We start from the raw sequence: 26,746 nt of genomic DNA, 5'->3' as shown, positions 1-26,746 counted from the left end.
TACTGCCAGCCCATTATCAATTGTGATTTAGTCAAGCTTTAGGAATTTTGTCTAACTGCAGGAAAGCATGCCCTGTTTGAGAACTGAAGTCTTGATGATGCTAAAATTCAAACTAGCCAGGGGTGGGAGGAAGGGTGGTGGTGTGAGCGTCATAAAGGTGTGTGGGAGAGGGACTTGGATGTCTCCTTCTCAACAACCTTGCAAAGCAGTCCACTGAAAAAAGCAGAAACAGTTCAGCAAATACTCTGAAAGGGCCAGTGAGCCCCTTTATGTGTTTCTATCCTGATCAGATGACAGATTGCTGGTACTGGACCATCTTTCTGAAGCATTTCTTCTTTCTGAGCCTTAGCCTTTGGCTATGACAGGGACAACCATGAAGGCAGGTATTTGTTGGATGTTCTTCCTGTCCTGTCCCGGAGCACCCATTTCTGCAGGAACCAAGCCTTGATCTGTTAGACCACAAAGAAGAAATGGTGGTGGTGGTGGTGGTGGTGGTGGTGGAGACAGAATTCACAGTGGATTGCAGAAGGATTGGTTTCCAATGGCTCTCGAGGAGTGAGGGATAATAGCCACTTAACTTCCCTGGAACTGTTTCAGCACTAGGTCCTGTCTTTCCAGCATGGCAGGTCACAATAGCTCTGTGCGTGGAACCCCAATCACTAACAAGGAAAGGCGCTGCTGGATCTGAGGTTGGAAACTCAAGTTTGACTCATAACTAATAGTTCCAGAATTTCGGGTCTCAGTTTTCTCACGCAAACCATGCAGTCAATAACATCTCCGTCTGCTTCACTGGCAGGTAGGAAGACAAACATGTGTAAGAATGCTTTGTTAAGCCTGGCTAGGTTGCCAGTCAATGCTTTGAAGCTTAGGTAAGTTCTAGTATCTAGTGATAAGCCCAAGTTTGGAAGCACCTTACGATTCAATCCCTGGATACTACACTTTTGTGCCTTGGCATTTTTTGGCTTTTCTTCTTGTGTATTGTTCTTGTTCCCTTATGTGAAGTGGGTTTAGGAGCCCTGTAACTAAGCTTTCTTAGAGCCGTGTAGAAGGTAAGACACCCGAGGACTGGAATAAGAGGGTGAAGCAAGGGACACAGAACTTAGCACACAGTTTCTGCAAGGATCACCGTTTCAGTCAGGCCCATTCCAGCTTTCTTTGTGAACCTTCTTACTTCTTGCCTGGGTAAGGTGGATAATAGAATTCTAGAAGTGAGACAAAGTGTGTGATTATTAAATAAAAATATCCGCGACTACTGTGCAAGAAAGCTTGTGGCTTTTTTTTTTCCCTGTTTGGAAAGACGACAGAAAATATGTCGCTCATGTTTCCATCTACTCAGGAGTTTGTTAAGTGACATGTTAAGTTTGTTTCCTAGAAGAGAAAGAATCAGCATCCTTATCCTAGAAGTTTCTATGTACCATTCACACCCGATTCGTCAGTACAGAATGACTCTCAGAAGAGGGAAACCCAATTATATCTGAGCATACAGGGGGTTTTAGAGGTGGAAGGCAGAGAGACTCTTCAACAGAGAGACAAGAAGAGAAAATGTTCATTCCAAGCAACCATAGCAAGACCCACAAGATGTTAACCCCAAACATAAGGACAATGTTGCATACACCTTTTCCTTCTTTCAGTCTCTCTCTCTCTCTCTCTCTCTCTCTCTCTCTCTCTCTCTCTCTCTCTCTCATTACTTTTATTTTTTTACAGTCCAATCATTGCCCCCCCAACCCGTTTGCCCTCCCACAGTTCCTCATTCCTCCTGCCCACTGTCTCCAAAAGGATGTCTACCCCCAGGCCTCCCCAGTCCCTGGGGCCTCAAGTCTCTCAAGGGTTATGCGCATCTTCTCCCACTGAAGCCAGACCAGGCAGTCCTCTGCTGTATATGTGTTGGGAGCCTTGAACCAGCTTGCGTATTCTGCCTGGTTGATGGCTTAGTGTCTGAGAGATCTCAGGGGTCCAGGTTAGTTGAGACTGCTGGCCTTCCTATAGGGTCGCCCTCCTCCTCAGCTTCTTCCAGCCTTTCCCTAATTCAACCACAGGGGCCCCCAACTTCAGTCCAATGGTTGGGTTTAAGTATCTGTGTTCGTCTCAGTCAGTTGCTTGGTGGGTCTCTCAGAGGGCAGACATGCTACGTTCCTGTCTGTAAGCACACCATAGCATCAGTAATAGTGTCAGGCCTTGGAGCCTCCCCTTGAGATGATCTCAATTTGGGCCGGTCACTGGACCACCTTTCACTCAGGCTCTTCTCCATTTTTGTCCCTGCAGTTCTTTTAGACAGGAACAATTCTGGGTCAGAGCTTTTGACTGTGGGATGGCAACCCCATCTCTTCACTTGATGCCCCGTCTTTCTACTGGACATGGACCGTCCCCACTGGACAAGGTCCGTCTCTCCACTATTGAACATTTCATCTAAGGTCCCTCCCTTTGAGTTCTGAGAGTCTCTCACCTCCCAGATCTCTAGTACTTTCTAGAGGGTCCCCCCACCCTCGAGGTTGCATATTTCTGTTCTGCTGGTCCTCAGGGCTTCTCTCCGGTCTCTCCACACCCTCATCCCTGGCCATGTTCCCCTTTTCTTCTCCGGCTCCCCTCTTCCACTCAGATCCCTCCCTCTGCTTCCTGTGATTGTTTTCTTCTCCCTCCCAAGTGGGATTGAAGCATCCTCACTTGGGTCCCGCAGAGAGACCTTTTTAACTCATCACAGGAGCCCATTCTGTATTATGTTGGCATGATTTCACATCAGCGGACTTGGTTCTTTCAAACTTTGATCGCTAAATGTCGGGGCAAGTCTGTCTTGAGAATGGTGTATTACCCTCAGTGATCTGAAGATGGCAGCATTGTGCGTCCTATCTGTTTTTTCCCGGCGCCCTCCCGAGGTGTGTTCCGCAGCCCTTCAGAGTTCAGATTGTCACTCAGACTGTCTTTTTCTGCTTAATGACTGTGAATGTAAATTACTCCGCTTTCTTCTGCGGATAGATAGGTCCCATCTATCATTCCTGTTTTGGTTTTAAGCTAATGATTATATGTAATTATATTCAAATAAAATATTTACAAATAATTATATATCAGCAGTGCGTAAAAGATTTAGAATTCATGGCCGTCAGTGTTGATGAAAGGTAGCCTTCAATTTGGAAGGTGTTAGTTTTACTATTATTATTTGTTTCTGTTTAAAAGACATTAGTGGCCAAGAATCAGCAATTCTCTTTCGCAGGTGTTTTTACAAGGTTCAGTGTTTTTATTTTTTTCTTTACCTCTTGCATATTTATTTTGTGATAATAGGTAGGATATTTGTTTGGAAAACTCTCAAGGGGATATATTATAGATCCACATCTGGAGAGTTCTGTGAGGAAAATAAATTATTTTCTTCAAATTTCCAGAAGCAGTTAGCTATCCTTGAACTCTTGGGGGGGTGTCATCTATTCAACTATAAGCTGGCTTTGCATAGAAAGCCAGGCAGTAGCCAAGTGTGGCCGGCCCCTCCCTTCAGTCAGTGATCTGACAGAGGTCTTCACTACCATTGAAAACAAAACAAAACAAAACAAAAAAATCATCTTTAGCAAGTCCTTAATTCCAATTTTGCCAACACTTCAGCTTTAGATGTAATTCTTCATTACTTATTATCTGTCAGCCGCACACAGAGCTGACAACGGAAAGACGTGTCAGAGCAAAAGGTCTGGTGCTATGAGGAAAGCGGGCTGCCGAGGCTGCAGCCAAGGGTTTTCTTTACGATGAATGCAGGAAGCCAGAGGGAAAGGTAGGCAGACGAGGAACAGATGGAGCTGTGCAAGGGCAGAGCTTTTGGAGGGACTCCCAGATGAGGAAAGGGGCCAGAGAGCGCTAGAGTCATGGGGAAGAAAGAGCCACAGGGCTCGTCTTCCCTTGGAGGCCATTCTGCTGCTAGAAGTGTATTAGCTAAGGATACGCCGGATAGTCCATCACTCAACATTTCAGTGTTTGGTCAAAGCAATGCAGGCCTTTTAATTCTTGGTATCAAATCAGACAGAAGGCCAAATCCAGGGGAAGATGCCATGGCTGATACGGTAGAGTTTTCTCAGAAGCCCTGCCAGCTTGTTTTGATTTGGGTGATAATGGTGACGGTGCATTATGTATTGCAATGATGTAGTGTGGGGGAAATTAAAAATGCACTTAATAGTTGACCTAAACACTCCTGTAGTTGGCACCATATGGATGTTTCGGATACCTTTGAATGTGATGACACACTTGCCCACAGAGTTTTCTATACTCATCATTAGGTTTCCACGGATGTTATGTGGTGAGCTAAAAATGCAAGACAAATCAGGGAGGCGAACCAAAGGCAATCTAAGGAGGCGCCATGAGCTTTCAGCTTCCTTGTTGCAGACTTTCATTTTCCCATCATTTGGCTGTAAAGGGAAATCACACACCTCCTAATTTTTTTTTTAATTTAGAAACCTTAAACGATGGCAGATGCTGATGTTGGGCTTTGTAAAACGCCGAGCTCTGGATCTTGTAAATGTCACTGTTAAGATGAGTCCTTGGATATATCACCCACCTTCCTAAGTGTAAGCTTTCCATTTTGTGAAATAGAAGGGCCTTGTTACTGTGTGTCTTCCAGGCTTCTCTGTGAATATCAAGTACTTTGCTTCACTTTGAGCTGGACTGTGCGCTGTTGTTCGGATGACAGAGTTGAGGTTTTTTTTTATCGTAACTTCTCGACATGTTAGCAGCTCTTATTTTTAGTTATTCTCATGAGACCTCGGTGAGACCGACTTAGCATCTTGACATCCCGTCCTCACTCCTTGTGGTGCTGAGGATAAAGCTCGCTTTTAACACACAAAACATTCCTAGAGACACGATACCATCCCCGGTCGATGTATAATAACTCCTGAAACACTGTAAGAGCTTGCTGAGCACCAGTGGGTAAATGCTGAATGAATGGGCAAATGAGTGATAAATTAGGTTTGTGTGTCTATTCTGAAGTAAGAGAAAATGAAGGCATCAAAGGACCTGAGTTGACCTCTAGCATCCGCTTCTCAAAGCTCTGCCTGTCTCCCTCCCACCCACGGACTCATTCACCTACTCTACAGATGTTTCTAGCAAGGACTCAACGCTAGACTCTTGTCTAAATGTTAAGATTTTGCAGTGAAGAAGGAGGCAAGCCCCTGGTCCAGTCACGGCTCATACTACTGAGTGATGCAGGCAACAGCAGCGATAACAGTCAACAGACAGGATGATGTTGGGTGGAAGATGTTCTTCATGTAACACGTCAGACAGATACTAAGCAGAGAGCATGGCTACCCTCGTGGTCAGGGAAGTCCTCTCTGACTAGGTTGACGTTTAAGCTGCAATCATTTTCATGAATCAACTCTTAACCAAGAAGGGAAAATTCAGAGAGGCTTCCTCCAGCAGCAGGTGGGAGTGGTTGCAGAGACCCACAGTCAGACATCATGCAGAGAAAGTGTCTAAAATTGAAGCCTCCCTTGGAGATCAGGGAACCCTGCAGAAGGCAGCGAGGACAGACTGTGGGAGTTAGAGGGGATGGGGGGTACCAGGAGAACATGGCACACTGAATCAACTAATCAGTGATGGCATGGGCTTATGAGGCCAAAGTGGCGAGCATAGGGCCTGCACATTATGGCTGTTGGCTTGGTGTTCTTGTGAGACTTGTAATGGTGGGTGGGAGTCAGTGTATATCTGACTCTTTTGCCTACTTATGGGACTCTTTTCTTCCTATTGGGTTGTCTAGTTCAGCCTTGATGAGAGGGCCTTTGCCTCATCTTATGGTACCTTTGTCATGTCTATCTGTCATCTCTTGGAAGGCTGCTCTTTTCTAAAAAGGAAACAGTGGGGGAGTGACTCTGGGGGGAGACAGGAGGTGGGTGGAGCTAAGAGGAGTGGAGGGAGGGTGTTTGGGATGTGTTTTATAAGAGAAGAATTTATTTCCAATTAAAAAAATTCACAGAAAAGAAAGAAAATGACCACCATATGAATACCTATAGAGAAGAGTACACTACCAGAAGGGATAGCAAGAGCAAAGATCCTGAAGCCAGATTCATTTATATTTCCAGGGGCATCAGAATGCCATTGTATGGTTTATGGCAGGAAAACATGTGTTCTTTTGTAGCCTTTAAAACATCACAGTGAGCTGGACATAAAAGTATAGTCAATAGTGAGACTGCAGAATCCAGTGTGAAGTTCCACTGTTGCTATAACTGTATAGGAGCTCATTGAGATGAAAGACTTTGGACCTGGTTAATTTTGGCGCGTGATTTTTTTTTTTTAACTTGCAAATTCTTTATAATAAAGTTTCAATAAACAAGTCACTGTCTTAGCTAGGAGTTCTATTGCTGCAATAAACCATCATGACCAAAAGCAACTTGGGGAGAAAAGGATGTATTTAATCTCACAGCTTGGTGTTGTTATCTAAGGAAGGCGGATCAGGAAATCACACGGCAGGCACCTGGAATTTGAAGGCATGGGGAAGGCTTGCTTACTGGCTTGCTCCATCTGGTTTGCTCAGTCTTTCTTATAGTAACCAGGACCTAGGAGTGACACCATCCACAACGGTCTGTGACATCACCCACAGTTAACCATCAGAAACCATCAAAAAAAATGTCCCCACAGGCCAATGTTATTGAGGCATTTTTTTTCCCAATTAAAAGTCTGCCGAGATATGTTTAGGTTGTGTCAAGTTGACAAAACCAAGCAGCACAGCCACTTTATGGAGCTGCCCCAAAACCTCTGAGGTGGAGGATTTTATTGCTACCTAGAATGATGTTTAGCATCCTGTAATACGGGACAGCCTCTCCAAACAAAAAATGTTGTAAAGTATCAGTAGTTCTGGGATTTATTTTGCTCTTAGGGGATAATACATGCTGCAGAGACTTTATACTTCAATGTAGAGAGACAGATTAAAGCAGTTTATACCAGGCACAAAAGCACCCCCCAGAGCTCCTAGGGATTAAACGACCAACCAAGTAGTACACATGGAGGGACCCATGGTTCCAGCTGCATATGTAGCAGAGAATGGCCTTGTTGGGCATCACTGGGAGAAGAGGTCCTTGGTCCTGTGAAGGCTCGATGCCCAGTATAGGGGGATGCAAGGGTGGGGTTGTGGGTGGGTGAACACCCTCATAGAAGCAGGGGGAGGGAGGATTAGATAGGGAGTTTCAGGGGAGCCTGGGAAAGGGGATAACATTTGAAATTTAAATAAAGAAAATATCCAATAAAAAATTTATAACTATGAAAAAATAGTACCCCAGATGCTGTAAAACAAACAAACAAACAAACAAACAAACAAAACAGTATACTGTAAAACAAAGAAAACGTGAGACCGGGTAAGGAGGCGTATTCATTGGTGGCATGGTCTTTAATTTTCTCTCTTTTTTTTTTTTTTTTTTTTTTTTTTTTTTTTTTGGCAACTGAATCAGGAAGGAGGCCTTGCTTTGGGAGGTGAAGCCTCATGGCTTGGAAGTGGCCAGTCCTTGGGGTGCAGCTCAGTTATGCAGAGCATGGTACCACTCAACCTCGGAGGTTATCCCTGCATTAAAAAGCAAACAAAACCCTTCAGAATCAGAGGACATTTCAACCTCTGGGTAAAAATAGAGCAAACTGTCATGGGCTACAAATTATAATTATTTTCTGTCCCCTTTTCAGAAGCATTTAAAGTCTCTTCTTTCTCAACACCTTCAGTGCCCTGGCACCACGGACACAGGACAGCGCTAATTTGATTCAATTCTTAGTATGTGTTGCTAGCTTCTCACTTCTCGATTAGAGCAAAATAGAGTGTGATTTTAGCCCCTCACAAGAGTTTTATGGTAGTGCAGATTTTTTTTTTCCTTGTCCAGGTTGATTTTGTGAACTCAACAGAAGCAATTGCAGATATTACTTACTTATTTTTCTGCTCTTTTCTCGCTTCTTAGAGAATTTTGTATAATATATTTTAATCACATTTACCCTGTCCCCAGCTTCTCCCAGCTTCTCCTTTCCAACCTACCCATCTCCTTAAAAAATGCACATATACATGCATATACATATGCATACATTAGTATTCATTTAAGATTTTCCTAAAAAACATACTGACACTATAGTTTTGATAGGTTGGTAAGTATATATTTGTTTTCTTTGTCTTTCTTTCATTTGTTTACTAAACACTGGCACCTAGTAGATTTTCAACAAATGCCATTAAAAGATTTGGTTATCTACATATTTGTTTGTGTGTTTTGTGTTTATTTATGTACACGGACATGCTTGCTCATGGCAGGGCCAGAAGTTGATGTTGGGCATCACTCTTGTTCTCTATTTTTGTCCGCCGTAGTTATTGAGACAGGGTCTCTTGCTGAACCTGAAGCTTACTGTTCTCCTAGATTGATTGGCCAATGAGATCCTGGGGTCTGTCTGTCTCCCTTAGTGCTGGGATTATAGACCTGTGTTGCCATACCAAGCTTTTATCTGAGTACCAGGGGTCTAAACTATTCAATCTCAGGCCATTGTGCTTGTTCAGGACACACCTTACCTAGTGATAATACCTGTCTTCTCCCCAGCTTAAGGAATGTCTACTGAGGGACTTGAGCAATGGCTCAGTGGTTAAGAGCACTGATTGCTCTTCCAGAGGTCCTGAGTTCAATTCCCAGCAACCACATGGTGGCTCACAACCATCTGTAATGAGATCTGATGCCCTCTTCTGGCTTGCACACACACAACACAGGTAGAACACTGTATACATAAGTTTGAGATGACTGGATTCCAATTCATTTTCTCTCATATTTTCTTACTTATTTATACCACTAAGACTCAACATGGTGGCTGCAGGAACTGTATTCTTGCATCACTAAGATGTACTCATCTATTTATAATTTTTCTATAGTTTTTTAATTTTAGAATTATTGTAGGAGAGACGGTTTGATCCACTAAGTCTCTGCATACAGGAATCAAAAGACTCCCCATGGTTTACATCTTTTCCTATATTTTTTCACCTTAAAGCAGGATCATTATTTAAAACAGTATCTTAAAAAACTTGCAAAAAATATCATGTGCTGAAATTAACCCCAGGTTCATTGAGATATACAAACCTAGGGCAGGGTCATTACACAAGAGAATGAATTACAATAAAGCTCCTGATTTAAATTTATTTAAAACCTTAAGGCAAGTATGTACAGTGGAACGTTTTATTTTGGGCGCCATTGTATTCTGCGGAGGATATTGTTGGCCAGTTCACTAAATGTGTGTCCATCTTTTTTTCCTTCGTTTTAGTGCTATTTCTTCACAATCGAGTTCGGCCTTTGCAAGCAAGAGGGTCAACTGCGGGCGTATGGAGCAGGGTTACTTTCGTCCATTGGAGAATTGAAGGTATGAGGCTGTGAATGAAAATACCCTTCCCAAGTAAACTGGTTCAAGGTCATGGAAGATATTGATTTGTTTGTCTGAGTGTTCCTACTCACAGCTCCCCATACATATTTAATATATACGATCTGGCACCTCCGATGTGGGTGCTGACCTTCCTTTTTGCTGCTCTGAAAATGGGTCAAGCCTTTCTGTGTTCGTGGTGTGACTCAAATGGATGAGTGGCCATGTGCCCGAGTCAACGGGAATGACAAATGCGGGGGAACAAATGGCTCGCCTGAATTTAGTGCAGAGAGCGGGCAATGAATTGACAGGGATGCTCCTGATTGACATCTGCTGGGGAGCCTGGCTTTGCTACTCTGGTTTCTGTCTCCTCCATGGCTCTATGAACACCTCAGCCTCTACCTCTCAAAGAGAAATTGGAGATTATTCCATCTTCTCCAAAATTAATGTATGTTAAAATACGTGATCATTAGCCAGGCAGTGGTGGCACACGCCTTTAATCTTTGCACTCAGGAGGGAGAGGCATGCAGATCTCTGAGTTCGAGGCCAGCCTGGTTCACAGAGTGAGTTCCAGGGCAGCCAGGGCTAAACAGAGAAACCCTGTCTCAAAAACAGCAGCAGTAGCAGCAGCAGCAGCACCAAGAAAAACAACCAAAAAAAAAAAAAAAAGTGCATATTAACAGTTTAAAAGAAAACATACTGAATAAGCATAGTGTCAAGGAGACAAGTTATATGTATTAATGATACTTGAAAATTGCTATTTTTTTCCTTAAATAGTAAAATGATCATTTATTTGGAAATGGTAGGCTCTGGAGCATTCTGATAATTTTAACCTTCTAGTAAGTTCTGATGCATTTAGAAGGCAATATGATGTATAATCTGGAAATCATACTGAAAATAACTTAATCTTGCTTTGATTATTCAGACTAAGATCAGGATTATAGACTAGCTCAGGGCCTTCTCTTCAGCATTGATTGCTGTAGTATAATACAACTAGGGATGCATTGTTACTGGAACATTTTGCTTATTTATATTCTTGAAAGATGCAATCTCTCTGCAGTTTTATAACTTCAATAATTAGATAACTTATTCACTCCTAAAAACCTTCCCTTACCATGTGGCATGCACTGTGTCATATACCTTGGGATCCAAAGACAGAGAATGAGGAAGAAATGGATGCAAAGAAAATAACACAACTTGTCAAGCTCTTAAATGGAGTTTAGGATTTTTGTACATATTAACTCAGTCCCCATAGGAACACGACGTCATTATCGTAAGCAAAGAGACAACTGAGGGCATAAAGGTAATACAGGACTTGTCTAAATCACACAACTAATGTGTTAGATCCAGCCCCAAATGCTGGCAGTGTAGACTGCAGTATCAGTGCTCTAGATTCAACAGCCTGAGGCTCTTACTATCCAGGACTTGACATCGAGTGCCAGTAAACAACCAAGCAGATAATAGAACAAGTGTGACAACTGTGTCTAGCACATCCTGGGCCATGCTTGAGAAGGCTTTCTGAGGAGGATCCTGCTGCACACGGGAGGCTTGAGGAATTGGGAGGGGGGATTGTGAAAGGAGAGGATGCACAGATGAGCACTAGACCAAGGGAATGAGTAACAGCTAGGTTGTAGTCAACCTGCACATCTGGGCAGCTGACTGAGGCTGGGCGTGGCTAGAATAAAAGATAATGGTCAAGAGAACAAGCACTTGGTATAATGTAAACGTTCGCAAGTGTTCTCCACCATTTTGTGTGTGTGTGTGTGTGTGTGTGTGTGTGTGTGTGCTTGTATACATTCCACAGCATGTGTTACAAGTGACTTACGTGGCTCTCTCCTTCTACCATGTGGTTCTGGGGATTAAACTCAGGTCTTTAGGGACACATAGCATGCCCCTTTATCTGCTGAGCCACTAGTCAATAATAATATAGTTAGTGTTAATCTTAATTCACTGGTCAAAGCCTACAGTAATAATAATATGGCATGATTCCCTATGGGACCATACTCTCTATGAGTGCTTCTTGGTTGCCCTGAAAAAGTCAGAAAACAAAACTCCTGAGCTACATCTATTTACATTCCCTTCAGATGGTTTACAAATTATCCCAGATACAAAAAAAAAAAAAAAAAAAAAAAAAAAAAAAACCAAAAAAAAAAAACCAAACAAACCCAAATCTCTAACATGGCTCTCAACTTTTGACAGGGTCTCTTGGTCTGGTTAATGAGGCGTGTGTAGGCAGCACTGGGGTGAATCTGTTGTTTTTATTTTTACCGGTGTGGACAGAATCATCCAGAAATGGAAATCAGCTAGAAATACGTACAGCAAAGGGCATTGTGTGCCGCGCAGCTTCCTGTTCAGGTCCATCACCTCTGGACATTAGCATTCTTCCAGTCTCAGATTTCAACACTCCACCATCCCCATGATTGGTGTTTTGGACTGTTTTTACAACTTAGATGTTCATTGCATAAGAAATACCTTCCAACTGTTCACAGAGAAAACAGAACTCTGGTGTTTTCTTCAGCAGCCCTTCTCTCCCTGTCTGTCTTGTTCCTGTGAGTGTCCAGAGCATGTCACAACTCATTTAAATACTTAGCAATTATACTTGTGTGTGTTTGTATGTGTGTGTCTGTATGTGCACATGAGTGCAGGCGCTCACAGAATCTAGAAGAGGACGTCAGACCCCCAGGGGGTTTTGAGCTGCCCTCTCATCTTCTGAAAGAGCAGCGAGCATTCTTAGCCACTGGGCTGTCTCAACAGTCCTCTGAACATCTTATTATTATTTTTTTTTTAGTTTGAAGAAAGATATTATGATCCTAGACCCAATGTAGGAATAGCTTTATTAATAGCACTATCATAATTTTTATGTAAATATTTTTATAATTTTGAATGAAGTATTGCAGTAAAGTATTTTCTACTGTTCCAACGGATGCTCTAATGTAGGTCCCTAAGTTGCTGGAGGCTTTGATTATAGTCTTCATAACTTTTATCTAAGTAGCCACAATTCACAGTTTCTCTTGGAACATATAACTTCTATGATTTGTGCTGTAATTTTCCCAAGGGCAAAAATGTTGCTCTTCAGAGTTGGCCAAGTGTTTCTAAGAGCAGAATCTATAGTTTGGAGGGGTCTTTCATTATATATATATATATTTGAAAAAAGATATTATGATTCTAGACCCAATGTAGGGATGGCTTTTTTAATAGCGCACACACATGCACACACACACACACACACACACACACACACACACACACACTATCATAAATAAAATCAAGTGATATATATATAAAATCAAGTGATATATATATACATAAAATCAAGTGATATATATATATAAAATCAAGTGATATATATGTACATGTGTACATATATATATCAACTATGTGAACAGAAATAAAGCAAATATGAGAAAGCTTATCAAAGTGAACATAAATCTGATTAAAACCTACCCTCAGAATGACAGTTGACATGCTGGGAGGATCCCCAGACGCCTGCATAGGTGGGGCTTTTCTACATGTCTCATCATTGCAGAGAACAGTTAACCATGAACTCAGTCATCTGGAAAATCAACTTTGAAGACCAGATTGCAAGCAGGATAACTGGGCCCTTCTACCAACCGCCTAGCATGAGTCTTCCATGTCTCTCTTTCCCTCCCCATTCTACAGTTGATTTAACAGTGTAACCATTATTTTTCATTCATTACTTCCTTGTTTATTCATTCAATTTCATCAACACTCCCCCAAGTTGATGGCCCGAGTTGTGAGACACAGAGTCTTGTAGGGAAGGTCTGAGAAAGGGATTAGTATGTTACGGAACCAACGGTGAAGGTTGTTCACTTTGGGAGGGGTATGAGTTATTTTCTCTTGTCACCTGACTAGAGCAACATCAAGGAGGAAAGGTTTCGTTTGGTTTTCAGGTTCCAAGGAAACCTTACACCGGTACACGGTCTGGGGAAGGCATGGCGGTAGGAGTGGCTGGTGACTCTGGTGGAGGGAGATGGGGATGTGCCTTGCTCACACATCACCAGCTGACCCAGAAGCAACTGGCAGTGCTGGGTTGCAGCTCTCCACCCAGCGATTCACTTCCTCCATCTAGGCTCCGCCCCCTGAAAGCCCCACCCCTCCCAAACCAAGTCACCACTGGAAACTAAGTGTTGAAATGCATGAGTCTATAGAGGCACAGGGCACATCACGCTATGATAGGTGGTAAGGAAGTGAAGTGATGGCTAATGATGAAATGTGAGTCTTGCCTTGAAAAAAATCTATTGATCCACTTCGAATGCAAAAAAGGCAGTTTCTACTCTTTTCATGAAAAAGGATGAGTTTCCAGTTCTTTCTTCCCTTCAGGGCAAAGATTTGGTGGCTTTAGTGTCTACAGTAATTGCTGGAATACTGAATATAAATTTATCTCCTTTAGTGTTTCGGGTTTAAGCAAATTTGACTACCCGTTTTTTGGCTTTGGTTTTAGGATGTCCTCGTGTGGTAAATTATTATTTTACCTTTATATAGCTATTAATCAGAATTCTCCAAACAGCTCTCTATTTATTACAAGCATTCGTATTTATTGCCACTTCCAGCCGTGCTGGGAAGTGGTCAGAATTACTGCCAGGCTCCGGAGAAAAGCCCCGTGGGCCTTGCAGGCTTTCTGGGGTTACCTGGAAGGTCACTGTTGCTGCCGAGCTCTGCACCCTTACCGGGCTCCAGTGGCTCACACTTCCCTTCCATTCTTGAAGGAATGCCTGTTAATAATGACAGAGTAAATGCTGGAGGACTGAAGGGTAGAAACTCCTGAGCTGTTTCCACGGAAGAAAGAATCTGCTCGCTTGCCCAGGAATCTTTTTCAAACCAAGAAAGCCCTAGCATTGCCGAGGAAAATCAAGTGTAAGAACCATTGCTGAGCTTGGCAATAGAGATATTGATCCAACATAGGGATGGCTTTAATTAATAGCATTATCATAATCCCTATGTAAACATCTCTGCAGTTTCGAACGAGCTGCAAAGCTATACATTACACTGAAATATTTTATGCTGTTGTAACTGTTGGCCTGATGTTGGTCCCTCAGTTGCTGGAGGCTTTGGCATCCACAGTTCAGATTGTGTCTGGTTAAAACGGTGAGTGTACAAGTGAGGTTTGTAAAGCTCTTACCTACATGCCTGCATACTGTGCATATACATAATCAAACCTACCTCCTCATTGTTGTGCTGATATGGGAAAAGACGACTGGACTGTGGTGTGAACACAGTGAGCACTTGCACTGGGCTGTGAACAGTAGGAGTCCTTGCAAAACCTTACTTGAATTCTAGGACCCAACCTACTTGTAAATCTGACTTCACACCTGAGATTTTTTTTTTCTCTCCAAAATTAACCAGTCTTAATATAGAGAGTGAGGATAACAGGTTTGCATCTACAGTAGTTGAGATAAAGCCTCTGTGTCACTGTAGAAACGGGTGTCCGAGGGGCAGGAAGATGTCAAACTCTTGTTGAGCCAGAGAAGCCAGTAACGCACTCTGAGTCTTACAAGTCTCATACCTGGGACCATTCTTTCCCTGCAGGTTCTAGATCTCTGGTGGCAAGGGAGGAAATGCTTATCGGGAAGCATATACAATCCTCCTTGGACTGAATTAAGAATAATAACTAAATATGTTGAGCATGTCCTATGATAGCTATTTGCATGCATTTCCCGTTTAATCCCAACCACAACCTTGGGCTATAGAGTCCATTAGGTTCCTCAAACAGTACAGAAAAGAATGAAACCAAATTTAATCTCTAAGATTAAGATGTATACTCTGACTTATTTTGTATTATTATCTATCAGCAACTGGAAAATTTTGATCTCAAAAGGATATTGACCAATACCAAGTAACTGGGGCTTGGTGGTCAAGGGTGACATAGGTAAACTCAGGACCAATAGGAAAGACAGTGTTGGTCAATTTACACTGGCAAAGTGGAGGGTACTCTGTGTTTATACGACATCTTGTTAAAATTATACAGCAAGAAGATCCTTAGATTCATGTAGGTCAGAGTTTTTAGATTTGCCACAGAGGAAACTGCAGCTCATTTTGAGAAACTTTCTGATCTGGTATTACACTGTTATTGGGTGAAGTTATCTCTTCAGTTCTTGTCTTCTTGGACGAAAGAATTCAGCGGAGAAACAGCTAGATGAAGTAGAAGTTTACTGAGCAAAGAAGTGTAGATACTCCAAAGGGAGACTGGAACAGGAGACCTCAAAGGGAGAAGCAGAAGGGAGAGTTATGAATTGATTTCTTCAGAAACTTTGATGAATATTTATTTATCTCCTTTAAGGTGTTTTCTTCCCATGATCTTAAAAAGACTGGGGGTGGGTGGGAGTTTCAAAACCGTGATGCAAATGTCATTATGCAGAAGCCAGCATCGTTTGAAGATGCAAAATCTTTGTTAGTGTACATAAGAGACAACTGTGCAGATTGTCTGGGTGCTTTAGTCTCTGAGGTAGCAGCAGGAGCCTAACTACAGCTTTCAAGATGCTTAAATCACAAAGAGGACATTTGGGCCATCGAAAAACACAGCTTCCAAGGGCTAGCTGCAATTTTTCTAGGTTACCTCATATTTAACTTCATGCCTATCCAGGCATAATATGTCTAGATTCTTAACATAGTCACATTGAGAAGCCAGGAGTTCTGGTTCCAGTCATATACCCCTGTTTTTAGCACTATGGGAAAGCCCAAAGAGGGTTCTTTTAGAGCAGTGGTTCTCAACTTGTAGGTCTCAACCCCTTTGAGGGTTGAATAAGCCTTTCATAGAGGTCACATATGAACTATTCTGCATATCAGATATTTACATTACGATTCATAACAGTAGCAAAATTACAGTTATAACGTAGCATTGAAAATAATTTTATGACTGGAGGCACCATCCCCAAGGAACTGTATTGAAGGGTCACAGTATTAGGAAGGTTGAAAACCACTGTTACAGTGTTCAGACAGGAGCAGATGACTCTTAAATATTCTTGCACGTTTGCAATGACTTGAGTATTATAGAGCTAGCTCTCTACTGAAAAATCAAATTAATTCTCGAACAGTCTAGGGCTTCAGAAGGTCAACACTTCAGAGAGAATTTACCATAGAGTCCCTCTGGGACATCAAAGAACTTAGACAGTGTTCAGAGGCCTCTTCTATAACATACAGGGGAGGGCATAATAGCTGTTTCCCCAAAGTGAGGAGACTTAAAAGAACAGAGATAGACTCAAGCAACCTAGTTGGCCAGTGGCTTTTTTTTTTTTATCAAAGGAGACATAGATGCTATTTTGCATCTCTTGGAACACATGGGAGCATTCAGACATGGAGACCTCATGGGCAGCCTGGATGTTGCTGTCAGTCACTACAAGGGTGAGCTGGCTGTTAGCACAGACATTTCATTCACAGGCTGCTCCCTCAACCCCAGACTCCTATTATTTTTCAGGCTTATCCATGGCTATTGTTAGTGAACCCACATTCATTAACAGACAAGACATAGTCCTGCTTTCATGCTTTATGGGTGGAGACGACTCTATAAACCAGAATATCATATACAGTTCCTGAGAATAAATCATAGTTTTGAGCATTTGGAACAGTAAACATCCTGCTGGGTCTGTGTGGTGCTTTCCTGTAATCCCCAGGCTTGGGAAGCTGTGGCAAGAAGATAGTGTTGGCCAGACTGGGCTACATAATGAAACCTGTCTTAAGCCAGCCAGCCAGCCAAGCAACCAACCAAGCAACCAAGCAACCAACCAACCAACCAACCAACTGAACAACAACGAAATTTGGTCAACTCCCCATTTTTCACTTAAGTATTATATTGGCTAAGTGCCATATGTCTGATCTAATACTCTGGTCTTTGCCTTAAAGGATAAGGTGTGTACTCAGTGGGTTTTCTCCCTTGAAGTCTAAGGCAGGGCACCCTGTCCTCTGAGGATTTTCTTGATCTGCTCTAATCCTCTTTTTTTCTGCTAAAATGAACGAATGTAGACATCTGGAGAGTCAGTGAAATAACCGCATGATGAATGTTTCAGAGCCTACACTGTTTTTGGTCGTTGTCATTGAGTACACACATTGTGCAGGTGCCCTGCGCACACACTGACTGGTTATTAAAGCCTTCTAGAGGCTCTGGAGATGGATGGGAGTCAGTGATGAGTTTCACTTCCTTTCCTGCTTGTCTTCAACTCTGTGAAAAGTGTTTGGCTCAGCAGAGATGCCCCAAGGATCCATGGCTTAAATTGTTCTTATAGACTTTGCTGCTACCAGTCTGCCTCTGCCTCCCAGTACAGGGAAGAGAGGAGGAAGAATGAGGACACCGAGTCAATCAGGGTCCTTCCTTCCACGTGCCAACGGATGGATGGACAATTTGAGTTAGACACATCAGTTAAACGTAATCACAGTGTATGGCTGCAATGAAAGCAACGTCTAATTCTGAAAGCCACAGCCAGCAGGAACCCAGTTCTCCTCAAAGGGGCAATAGCTCCCATCGAAAGACATTTTCGTTTGTGAAAACTGTAAAGTGGTTTGGGAAATGTGGACAGGGATTTATTGGTCATGTGGAACCAAACTGCCCCGATGTTCGCTGTGCTGTGCTGAGTCCCGCGAAAGAGTGTTTGCAGGTGTGATGACCTTCTGCTTCAGAACGAGGTCGTTCTGCAGGCCAGAAAAAGAATGAGCTCAGTCTGAAGGTCTTCCACATCCTCTATACTCCATGATCCATATATGCATCGATCTTGATCCGGACACTAGGATTTTGTGGAAAACAAATGACGAGCCCTTTGTCCCCTGCTGTTCATGTTGGTGTGGCTTCTCAATTGTGTTTCCAGACACGGAAGACCATAGACTTCCCCACCAAGGGCTGTAAATAATTGTGTGTACTTTGAAATTGTGAGAGGGAATGCACTAAGAATATTGACGGAGAGGGCCTTGGTTTGAACGTTTTCAAGAAATGCTCACTGTCTGCTTGAGAAGGCAAAGACGGAGAGCAATACTTTGGATGGGCGAATGGATGCATTGGCTTGTTGACTGCAGCCTCTGTGTTCTAATACCCAGCTCAAGGCAGTTTCTGCTGCCCCCTTCTCCTTCTCTACCAAATGGAATTACCTCTTAAGAACAAAAGCTACAGGAGCATCGTTCAGAAACACCCATGTCAGAGTCACCTTGGTTGTTTTTTTAAAAGCTTTTATATTTTCTATTTTATTTTTTTATTTTATGTATTCACCATTGCTCTCTTCAGACACACCAGAAGAGGGCATCAGACCCCACTGCAGATGGTTGTGAGCCACCATGTGGTTGCTGGGAATTGAACTCAGGACCTCTGGAAGAGCAATCAGTGCTCTTAACCACAGAGCCATCTCTCCAGCCCCACCTTGGTTGTTTTAAAAATACTCGTTTTTGGATTTCGTCTAGACTTACGAGATAGAATGAAGGCCCAGGTATCAGAACTGTCCATCAAGAGTCTAGAGACAGACAGGCAGGTGGCATGTGATAAGAAATGACCATTAAGTTTGAACATCACTGAATTTATCTTGAAGGCACAGTCATTCAGGATTCCTTACTGTTCTTAGTGCCAAGCATGTGGTGAGCTAAATGGAGCCATTGGTGGCTCAAACAGTAATTATACTGGCTTTCCTGGTTTTCTAATGCCTGCTTTGGGTTTAAGTATAACTATTAATATTGGTTCTTTGCACCCCCACCAGCAATATTTATTTGCTGTGCATTGCTCTACTGTACTTTGTCGAAGGTGAATAAGTACTCTGTAAGCACTCTTCAATATAGAGGCCCACCCCAGCTCTCTGTTGATACACAGTACCTGGCCTCAAAATGTCTCCCAACGAGTCCACAAATAGTTGAGCGAGAGTCTCAATTACCTCTCCATGCAGGTAATTATTACTTCTGCCATTTAAGTGAAATTTCAGTACATTGCTTATAGAAACACATTTAGGAGTATATTTCTGCTGTACCTGCTTCTATTCATAGGGTAGATTTAAAATTCCATTTCTGTGGGGATAGCGCTAAACTGTCCTTCTGCATGAATTTGGCTGATAGTATATGAAATATTAAGATGAGCTCATTTTACCCCTCAACTTCTGTAAGAGACTTAAAAAATGCAAAACAAATAGATAAATCTCTTCCCTAACACCTAATTTGCCTGCTACAGGGTGGGGTCTATGTTTGTGGTAGACTAATAACTGAGAAGTTCTGTGGCTCACTGAGCTAGGAGGTGTGCTGTCTTGGCATGTTGGAAGCCTCTTTAATGGGCTCTGTGATATGTTTTGCAGCATGCTCTTTCTGACAAAGCGTGTGTAAAAGCCTTTGACCCAAAGACAACCTGCTTGCAAGAATGCCTAATTACCACCTTCCAGGATGCTTACTTTGTTTCAGAAAGTTTTGAAGAAGCCAAAGAAAAGATGAGGTAAACTCGCTTTTCTTCCTTCTATAGAAAGTAACTTCCAAATGTCTCTGGCTGCTCCTTCTGTCTATCTGTTTCTTGTACCCATGGCAGTTGATTGTGTTTCCTTCTGTTTTTGTTTATTCCACAGGGACTTTGCAAAGTCAATTACCCGTCCCTTCTCGGTATACTTCAACCCCTATACGCAGAGCATTGAAATTCTGAAAGACACCAGAAGTATTGAAAACGTGGTGCAGGACCTGCGCAGTGATTTGAACACAGTGTGTGATGCCTTGAATAAAATGAACCAATATCTGGGGATTTGATGCCTAGAACCAGTGTTATTGTCAGCATGAGCTCTTGGGGGCTTGACAACAATGCAGTCAATGTTATCCAACATCAGCAACTTTCTGTGTCATGGTTGGCTAGTAAGCATGCAATTCTGTATGTCTGTACCTCTGCATAACTTAGTATACAAAAATGCTATAAGGAACCCATGCAGATAACCATTCACCATTTGAAAGACTTGTGTGAACATCATGTGTGAACATCTCAAGTAGAGTTGACTTTCCTGATTAGCGAACAAACTGTAACTTAGGCAAACTGTGTTTTTAAAATTTGTAGCAAACGTTCGTCACACAATTCCAGTTGGTGAGTTGTTGACCTTTTCTTCTTTGGACCTGAGACTTACCTCTGTGTTCATTAGATAAAATGAAAATAGTTGGGAGGTAGTTGCTATTTTCAATAGTATCGGTGTTATTTGAGATAAACTAGAGTTGCTCCAAGCTTCGCATCACAGCAACAAAAGATTTAATATTCTACTTCAGAAGCTGTTCAGAAACACAGCGGTTGGGATGAATCCGGACTGAGTGTTCAGACAATGCAAGAAAAGAAAACTTTTGATAAACAGGATGTATAGGTTGCACTGACCTCGTTGCAACCAATTTATGGCAAGCTTCCTGAAGTGCTTTTGGAAAGAGACACTTGAACAAAGAATATTTGGAAAGCTGAAACGGAAGGGATGAAAATCTTTGAACTGTGAATGTATCGTTAGAATAGAGTGAATTATCATTACAAGCATTTGACTCCTTTTGCTTAGGCTGAGAACCCCAAATCCCACAGGAATGTAACTACCATCTCTGATTCTAAAGATTTGGAAATGGAGTCATAGAGAAACAGAGATTTGCTTCAGTTCGCTCTGATGAGATGTGTGGTCATAATCCACTGCCTTTTTATGTTGGACTTCTGACGAGTCTACTGTGGTGTACATGCATGTTTATGTATTGACACAGAAAGAAAATTAATGCTTCTAAAACTAATGCTTTTCAATAAACAGAATCTTGCCCCCAACAGCGTATCTCTTATCTCATCTCACAGCTTGAAAACAGGCTCCACCTATGGGGAGGGGTCTATTTTCTTAAAGTCTGGGAAGCTCTGGGTAAACAACAGCTATAAATTTCCAGTGGTCCTTGCTATAAAAGAAAACAAACAAACAAAAAAAAAGACCAAGTGTCTAAGTGAGCAAATGAAGAAACTGCTGAATCAGTTAATTTAATTATCTCCTAATGGGTTCCCCCACCAAACAATCCTTGTAATTCTGCTTCTCTTGGGAAGTAGTACAGAGCTTGGATGTTGTGGGAGGGGCTAAGAAGGAGAGGTATAGAAGACAGAAAAACAACTTTTAAGTTAGTGTATTGGTTAGTTTTCTATTCCTGTGATAAAACACCATGACCAAGGCAAGTTATAAAAGAAAGTGTTAGAATGGGGTTATCCTTTCAGAGAGTTAAATGATGGGGAACAAAGGAATGGTGGTGGTGGTGGTGTGTGTGGAGCAGCTGAGAGCTCACAACTCAAACTATGAGCAGGAGGCAGAGAGTGGTGTGAGTCTTGTGAACAAAGTCTGCTCCCAGTGGCACATTGCCTTCCACAAGACAAAACTTTTTAAAATTTTTATTTATTCACTTTAATTCCCAATATCAGCCTCCCTCCAAGTACCTCCTCACACAGATCATTCCACATACGTCCCTACCCTTCTCCTCTGAGAAGGGGGACCCCCACCCCCACCCCCAGCACATCAGGTCACCACACATCCTCTTCGAGGCCAGAGAAGGCAGCTCAGTTGAGGGGACAGGATCCATAGGCAGGCAACAGATTCAGGGACAGTCTCCCCACCCAGTTATAGGAGGACTCACATGAAGACCAAACTGTACATCTGCTACATATGTGTGTGGGGAGTGGAAAAGGTAGGTCAAGCCCATGCTCACTCTCTGGTGGATTAGTCCCTGGAAGACCCCAAGGGTCCAGGTTAGTTGATTCTGTTGATCTTCCTGTGGAGTCCCTGTCCTCTTTGGGTCCCTCAGTCCTTCCCCCAACTCTTCCCCCAAGACTGAGCTACATCTAATGTCTGGCTGTGGGTCTCTCTATCTCTTTCTATTGGCTGCTGAGTGGAACCTCTCAGAGGACACCTATGCTAGGCTCCTGTCTGCAAGCAAAACAGAGTATTATTAATAGTGTCAGGGACTGGTTCTTGCCCATGGGATAGATCTCAATTTGGACCAGTCACTGGTTGACCATTCCCTCTGTCTCTGTTCTATTCTTAATAGTTTCAAACAGTTCTGTTAACTGCAGATCAAGTATTCAAACAGACATGTCTTATCTAAACCACCCCACTCCCCTCCTTGGCGCCCATATACTTGTGGCCATATCATAAGTCGTTTAATTTATCCTCAAAAGACCCCATAGTCTTTTAGTCTCAACACTGTTCAAAAGTCCAAATATCTAAGTTTTTTTTTTCTGAGACACACCTACTGTAAAACTATAAAGCAAATTATAATGTACAGTGGCACAAAATATACCTTAACAGTCCAAAAGGGAAGATTTGGGGCGGGGGGGGGGGAGGGCATAGTAAAACAATCCTGGGCCAGTAAGACCAGTACTCAACAAGGAAACTCAAAATATTGTAGCACCATTTCTGATATCAGAGGCTCTGTCCTTCCAGCGTTGTTGCCTGAATCATACTTCTGTCAAGATGGCTTCACTCCTTGTCTGCAGCTCTCCTTGGCAGGTGCCTTACAGCTCCGGCATCTAACATCTTGGGATCTCCGACTCAATCCAGATTTCACTTGCATAGCTTCATTCAATGGCCTTTCAAAGCCTCCATGAAGGGACATCCCTGCCACAGACATTTTCTGGTCTTGGTGTCCCTCTGTAACCTTGGAGGGAGATTTCACAATCCCTTTACTCATTTATCTGTCATGAGCTTAAATCCAGCGCCACAGAGATGAGACTGCTAAGTCTGGCTACTTGCTGGGATGGAGCCTGGCCTCCTTGAGCCATACTTGCAACAGCTTCTGTTTGTTGTTCTTTCCTCGGAGCAGACAGTTCCTTAAGCCACATTCATTGCATGTTGGAGGCTTAGCTGAGTTGGGTGTTGCTCTGAGGGTATTTTCCCTTTTCTACAATGCAGATTTGGTTCTTACTAATGGATCTAATCTCTTACTACTTAAGAAGCTTTAGCTGTAACATTGAGCTTGCCAGTGTCCTTTTCACTCGGAAACTAGTGTTTTCTATTTCTCTCTGCCCCACTTGCTCTCTTTCATAGTGTACCCACATGAGAGTGATTATTCATAACTACATAACAGAATCAACATCAGTCTGTCTTGAAATGCCCTCCACTAAAGAAATCAGTCCAGCACTTTTAAATTTAGCCTCAGGCAAGTTCTTAGGACAGAGTGAAAGGCAGCCACATTATTTGCCAGAATAGTAAAGGAATGGCCTCTAGACCAGTTACTAATATTGTTCTGATTGGAATCCTCTTGAGCTGGGCCTCCACAGCCCACAGAGCTCTCAGCCCTACCGTCTTCCAAGCTCCTATTAGGGTGGACAATTAAGCTCCACTTACATCACTCGGCCACTTTTCTAGTGCAAACATCCATAGCCACATAGATTGCTCAAACAAACAGCTAAAACAAAACAAAAACCCCACAACAACATCACCATCAGCATGGACAGACCTGTCACCGCAATACCCCATTCCTGGTACTAATGTCTATATTAGTTGCTTTTCTGTGCTGTGATAAAACACTATGACCAAGGCAGCTTATACAATAAATTGCCTAATTGAGTTGAACAGATGGGGGCTTGCATCTTAAACTGCATGCAGGAGGCATAGAGTCCATTAGGATTGGTAGGAGAAGGCTTTTGAAGCTACAAAGTTGCCCTTATGGCATGTCACCTACACACACTTCCCTCCCAAACAATTCCAACCAACTGGGAACCATGTATCCAAACATATGAACCCATTGGGGGGGGATTCTCATTCAAGCCAATACAGTTAGAAACCTGTTTGCACTGGAGCCTTGAACGATTTGCAAGGATGTCCCATTAATTGCACATAGCATGCTGTTTAAAATTAATACAGATTCTTACATGGGACCTATTATTGCTCATATAACTTAGGTCTCAATATATGGAAAAGAAACAAAAGAAAGTTCAATTACATATCAGCAAGAGGTCAAACTAAGATGAAAATTCGGGGTCTGAGAATGGATCTCTTAGCTTATTGGCAGAGTAGTTGCTTAGCAACTGTGAGGGCTTAGACTCAATCTGTAGCACTACAAAACAAAAACCAAAGCAAAATAAATACACCAAAGACCACCACCACCACCACCACCACCACCACCACCACCACCACCACCACCACCATCACCAAAACCTCCTACAGTGCAACAAACAACTAAAGCATAGAAGAATAAAAATTTCCAGAAGCTTGAATGTTGACTTGAACATTGATTACATAACCATAGAAACCGGGCCCCTTTGGAAGCATCCTTGGAACAGCTGAGTTCTTATGAAGATGTTTGGTCTATAGAATGTGAGCATCCTGTAGCTTGTTTGCTGCTTTAGTTGAAGACTGAAGTGTCTTGGGAAGTTACTGGTAGCTGAGAAATGATGATCAGACAAATGGGACACCAAGTCAAAAAGTTCTAGAATGATCAATTAGCTGTAGATTTTAATAGTTTTGTAGGGTCATCACTGTATTTTCTCATGTTTATTTTACTAGCCCCAAATGACCCTGAATATTTCCTGATAAATTACAACCCAGAATAATCTTCTGGAACGATAAACTCTAAAATGTTTAGAGTAAGTTGCTGAGCTTTCTTGGAGGAGAAAATTGGCTATGGAATCCTAAATGTCTTCCATCCCTGCTGTTTCTGTGATTGAATATAGCTCCTGACACAAGTCCTGGAGAGGGATGCCCTATGCTACATGACTGAAACCAAACAGACAAACAATAGCCATAAGTGGTCAGCCAACTGCTTGCTTGAAGTGCTGTAGAAAGACAACTTCTTAGTCAAATGTACTTGAGAGAGAATTATATTTAATTGTCAACAAGTCCCCTAGACAAGAATAACATTTGAAGTGTCTTCTGCTTGGCTGATGGTGAAATCATTAGTATTTTTTTTTTTTTTTAAAAAACATGTGTCAGAACCTATTCTGTTTCAAAAATAGAAGAGCTGCAAAGTAAGCAGGCTTTCCCACAGAGTTTACAGAGGTGCCACACGAGGAGGAGAAATTAAATGATGCTTTCTATATGTGTTCTCCATTCAGAATAGCAGTAATCATGGCTTTCACCCTGTGAAACAATGGAATCATGGTTTTCATTTGTTGTGAGCATTTAACATGTAAATGCCATTACAGCTAATGGTGGGAAAAAATCCTATAAAATTTAATAGCCATTCTAGGAGAAGTGTTGGCTCAGAAAGTCCTCAGGTGGAAATAGGGCAACAAAATGATCACAGGCAGCCTCTTGTCCTGTCTGATACCTGCTCTGTGCAGCCATTTGTCTCAATTATGCCTTGTGACCTTAGGCTAAATTAAGTAGATCCAAGGGCAATTATAAATTTAAAGACCCTTGCTCACTGTCATCTTGTAGTGAGTCATCACTTCGTTTTGGCATTGCTTCTGACTTCTATAATCAGCTAATCAGAAATCAACGGATATTTCACAGCAAAATCAAGTTTCTTATGTGTTGCTATTTGTAAGAGATAGGCAAAAAAAAAAAAAAAAGTCTGATTAGTGCAGGCTTCATTTTGAACAGTTTTGAACGTTGTGAGGCAGATAAGGTATCTAGTGTATTCCTGACTAATCTGTTTACTTGATCCAGTAAAAATGCCGTGGACGATATGTACGTTTACCTCTTAAAAGTAGGAATGTTTGACGAGAGCTTTAGTCTCTTCTAACACATTAGTGGAAGTATCGAGGGGTGGGTGGGTTTCTACCTCAGTCTCATATGTTTACTGTGTAATTTGGAAATAATGCTTTAGAGCAACCCTATATCTGTGCTTGTCTAGCTTGCACAATAGTAAATGGGCCTGATCCTAATAAGTGTAAAATATTGAAACATTTACCAACACGAAGAGTCTAAAATGATAAAAAAAAAAAAGAGAGTGCTTTAATGTAGAAGAAAATAGAAATACAAAGTCTCATTTTCATATGGAGTCATGGCTCACATCACCTCATTGTCCTCATTCGAGGAAGAAAACATTAACACGAGATACAGCTGTCCTCCCATTCATTTGATCTAATTTCCAACATCCATAGCGCCGAGGCACTGATGCTTACTCTCGTGAACCTTGTCTGACTTATAATGAAAAAGAAAGTAGCCTAGAGTTTTCTGGTGTGCTTCAGACACTTTTTTTTTTCTTTTCTCTTCTTCAATTTCCAGAGACAGTGTCTTAGTTTGGAAAAAAAAAAAAAGGTTTGTATGTAGATCACCATAGTGTAGGAAGAAACAAGAGAATTAGCATTGAGTTACGGCTACTCAACATTAGGGTCGTGTAGTTTTCAAAATAACTGGTGAAACATGAACTGGTGATTTTTAAAAAATGCTACGTCGTATCTCAAAACATCTTTTTCCTTGGCTTAAAGTATACCAGCTTGTATTTAGAGTTCGGGATGAAATGGGGAATTAGGTGGAGGGGGTTTATACCCACTTCCTATTTTCATTCTGGTGGGAAAGACACAGGTAAGAAAACCACCCATGTGATT

General features: G+C 42.1%; 1 protein-coding gene across 1 annotated transcript in view; it reads left to right on the top strand.

Annotated features, from left to right (window-relative positions):
- Tph2 (tryptophan hydroxylase 2) overlaps positions 1-21,044 on the top strand; it is a 105,146-nt gene extending 84,102 nt beyond the window's left edge. The window contains exons 9-11 of the mRNA XM_076920241.1: positions 9,226-9,321; positions 19,587-19,720; positions 19,848-21,044. Of these exons, the coding sequence (XP_076776356.1) occupies positions 9,226-9,321; positions 19,587-19,720; positions 19,848-20,022 (405 nt within the window). The 3' untranslated portion in view covers positions 20,023-21,044. The remainder of the gene's footprint in view (positions 1-9,225; positions 9,322-19,586; positions 19,721-19,847) is intronic.
- Positions 21,045-26,746: the final 5,702 nt, after the last annotated feature.

Source organism: Arvicanthis niloticus, chromosome 22 (assembly GCF_011762505.2).
Source record: "Arvicanthis niloticus isolate mArvNil1 chromosome 22, mArvNil1.pat.X, whole genome shotgun sequence".
Classification (NCBI taxonomy): domain Eukaryota; kingdom Metazoa; phylum Chordata; class Mammalia; order Rodentia; family Muridae; genus Arvicanthis; species Arvicanthis niloticus.
The sequence above is the reverse complement of the archived record's forward strand: the minus strand, read 5'-3'. Positions and strand labels throughout refer to the sequence as shown.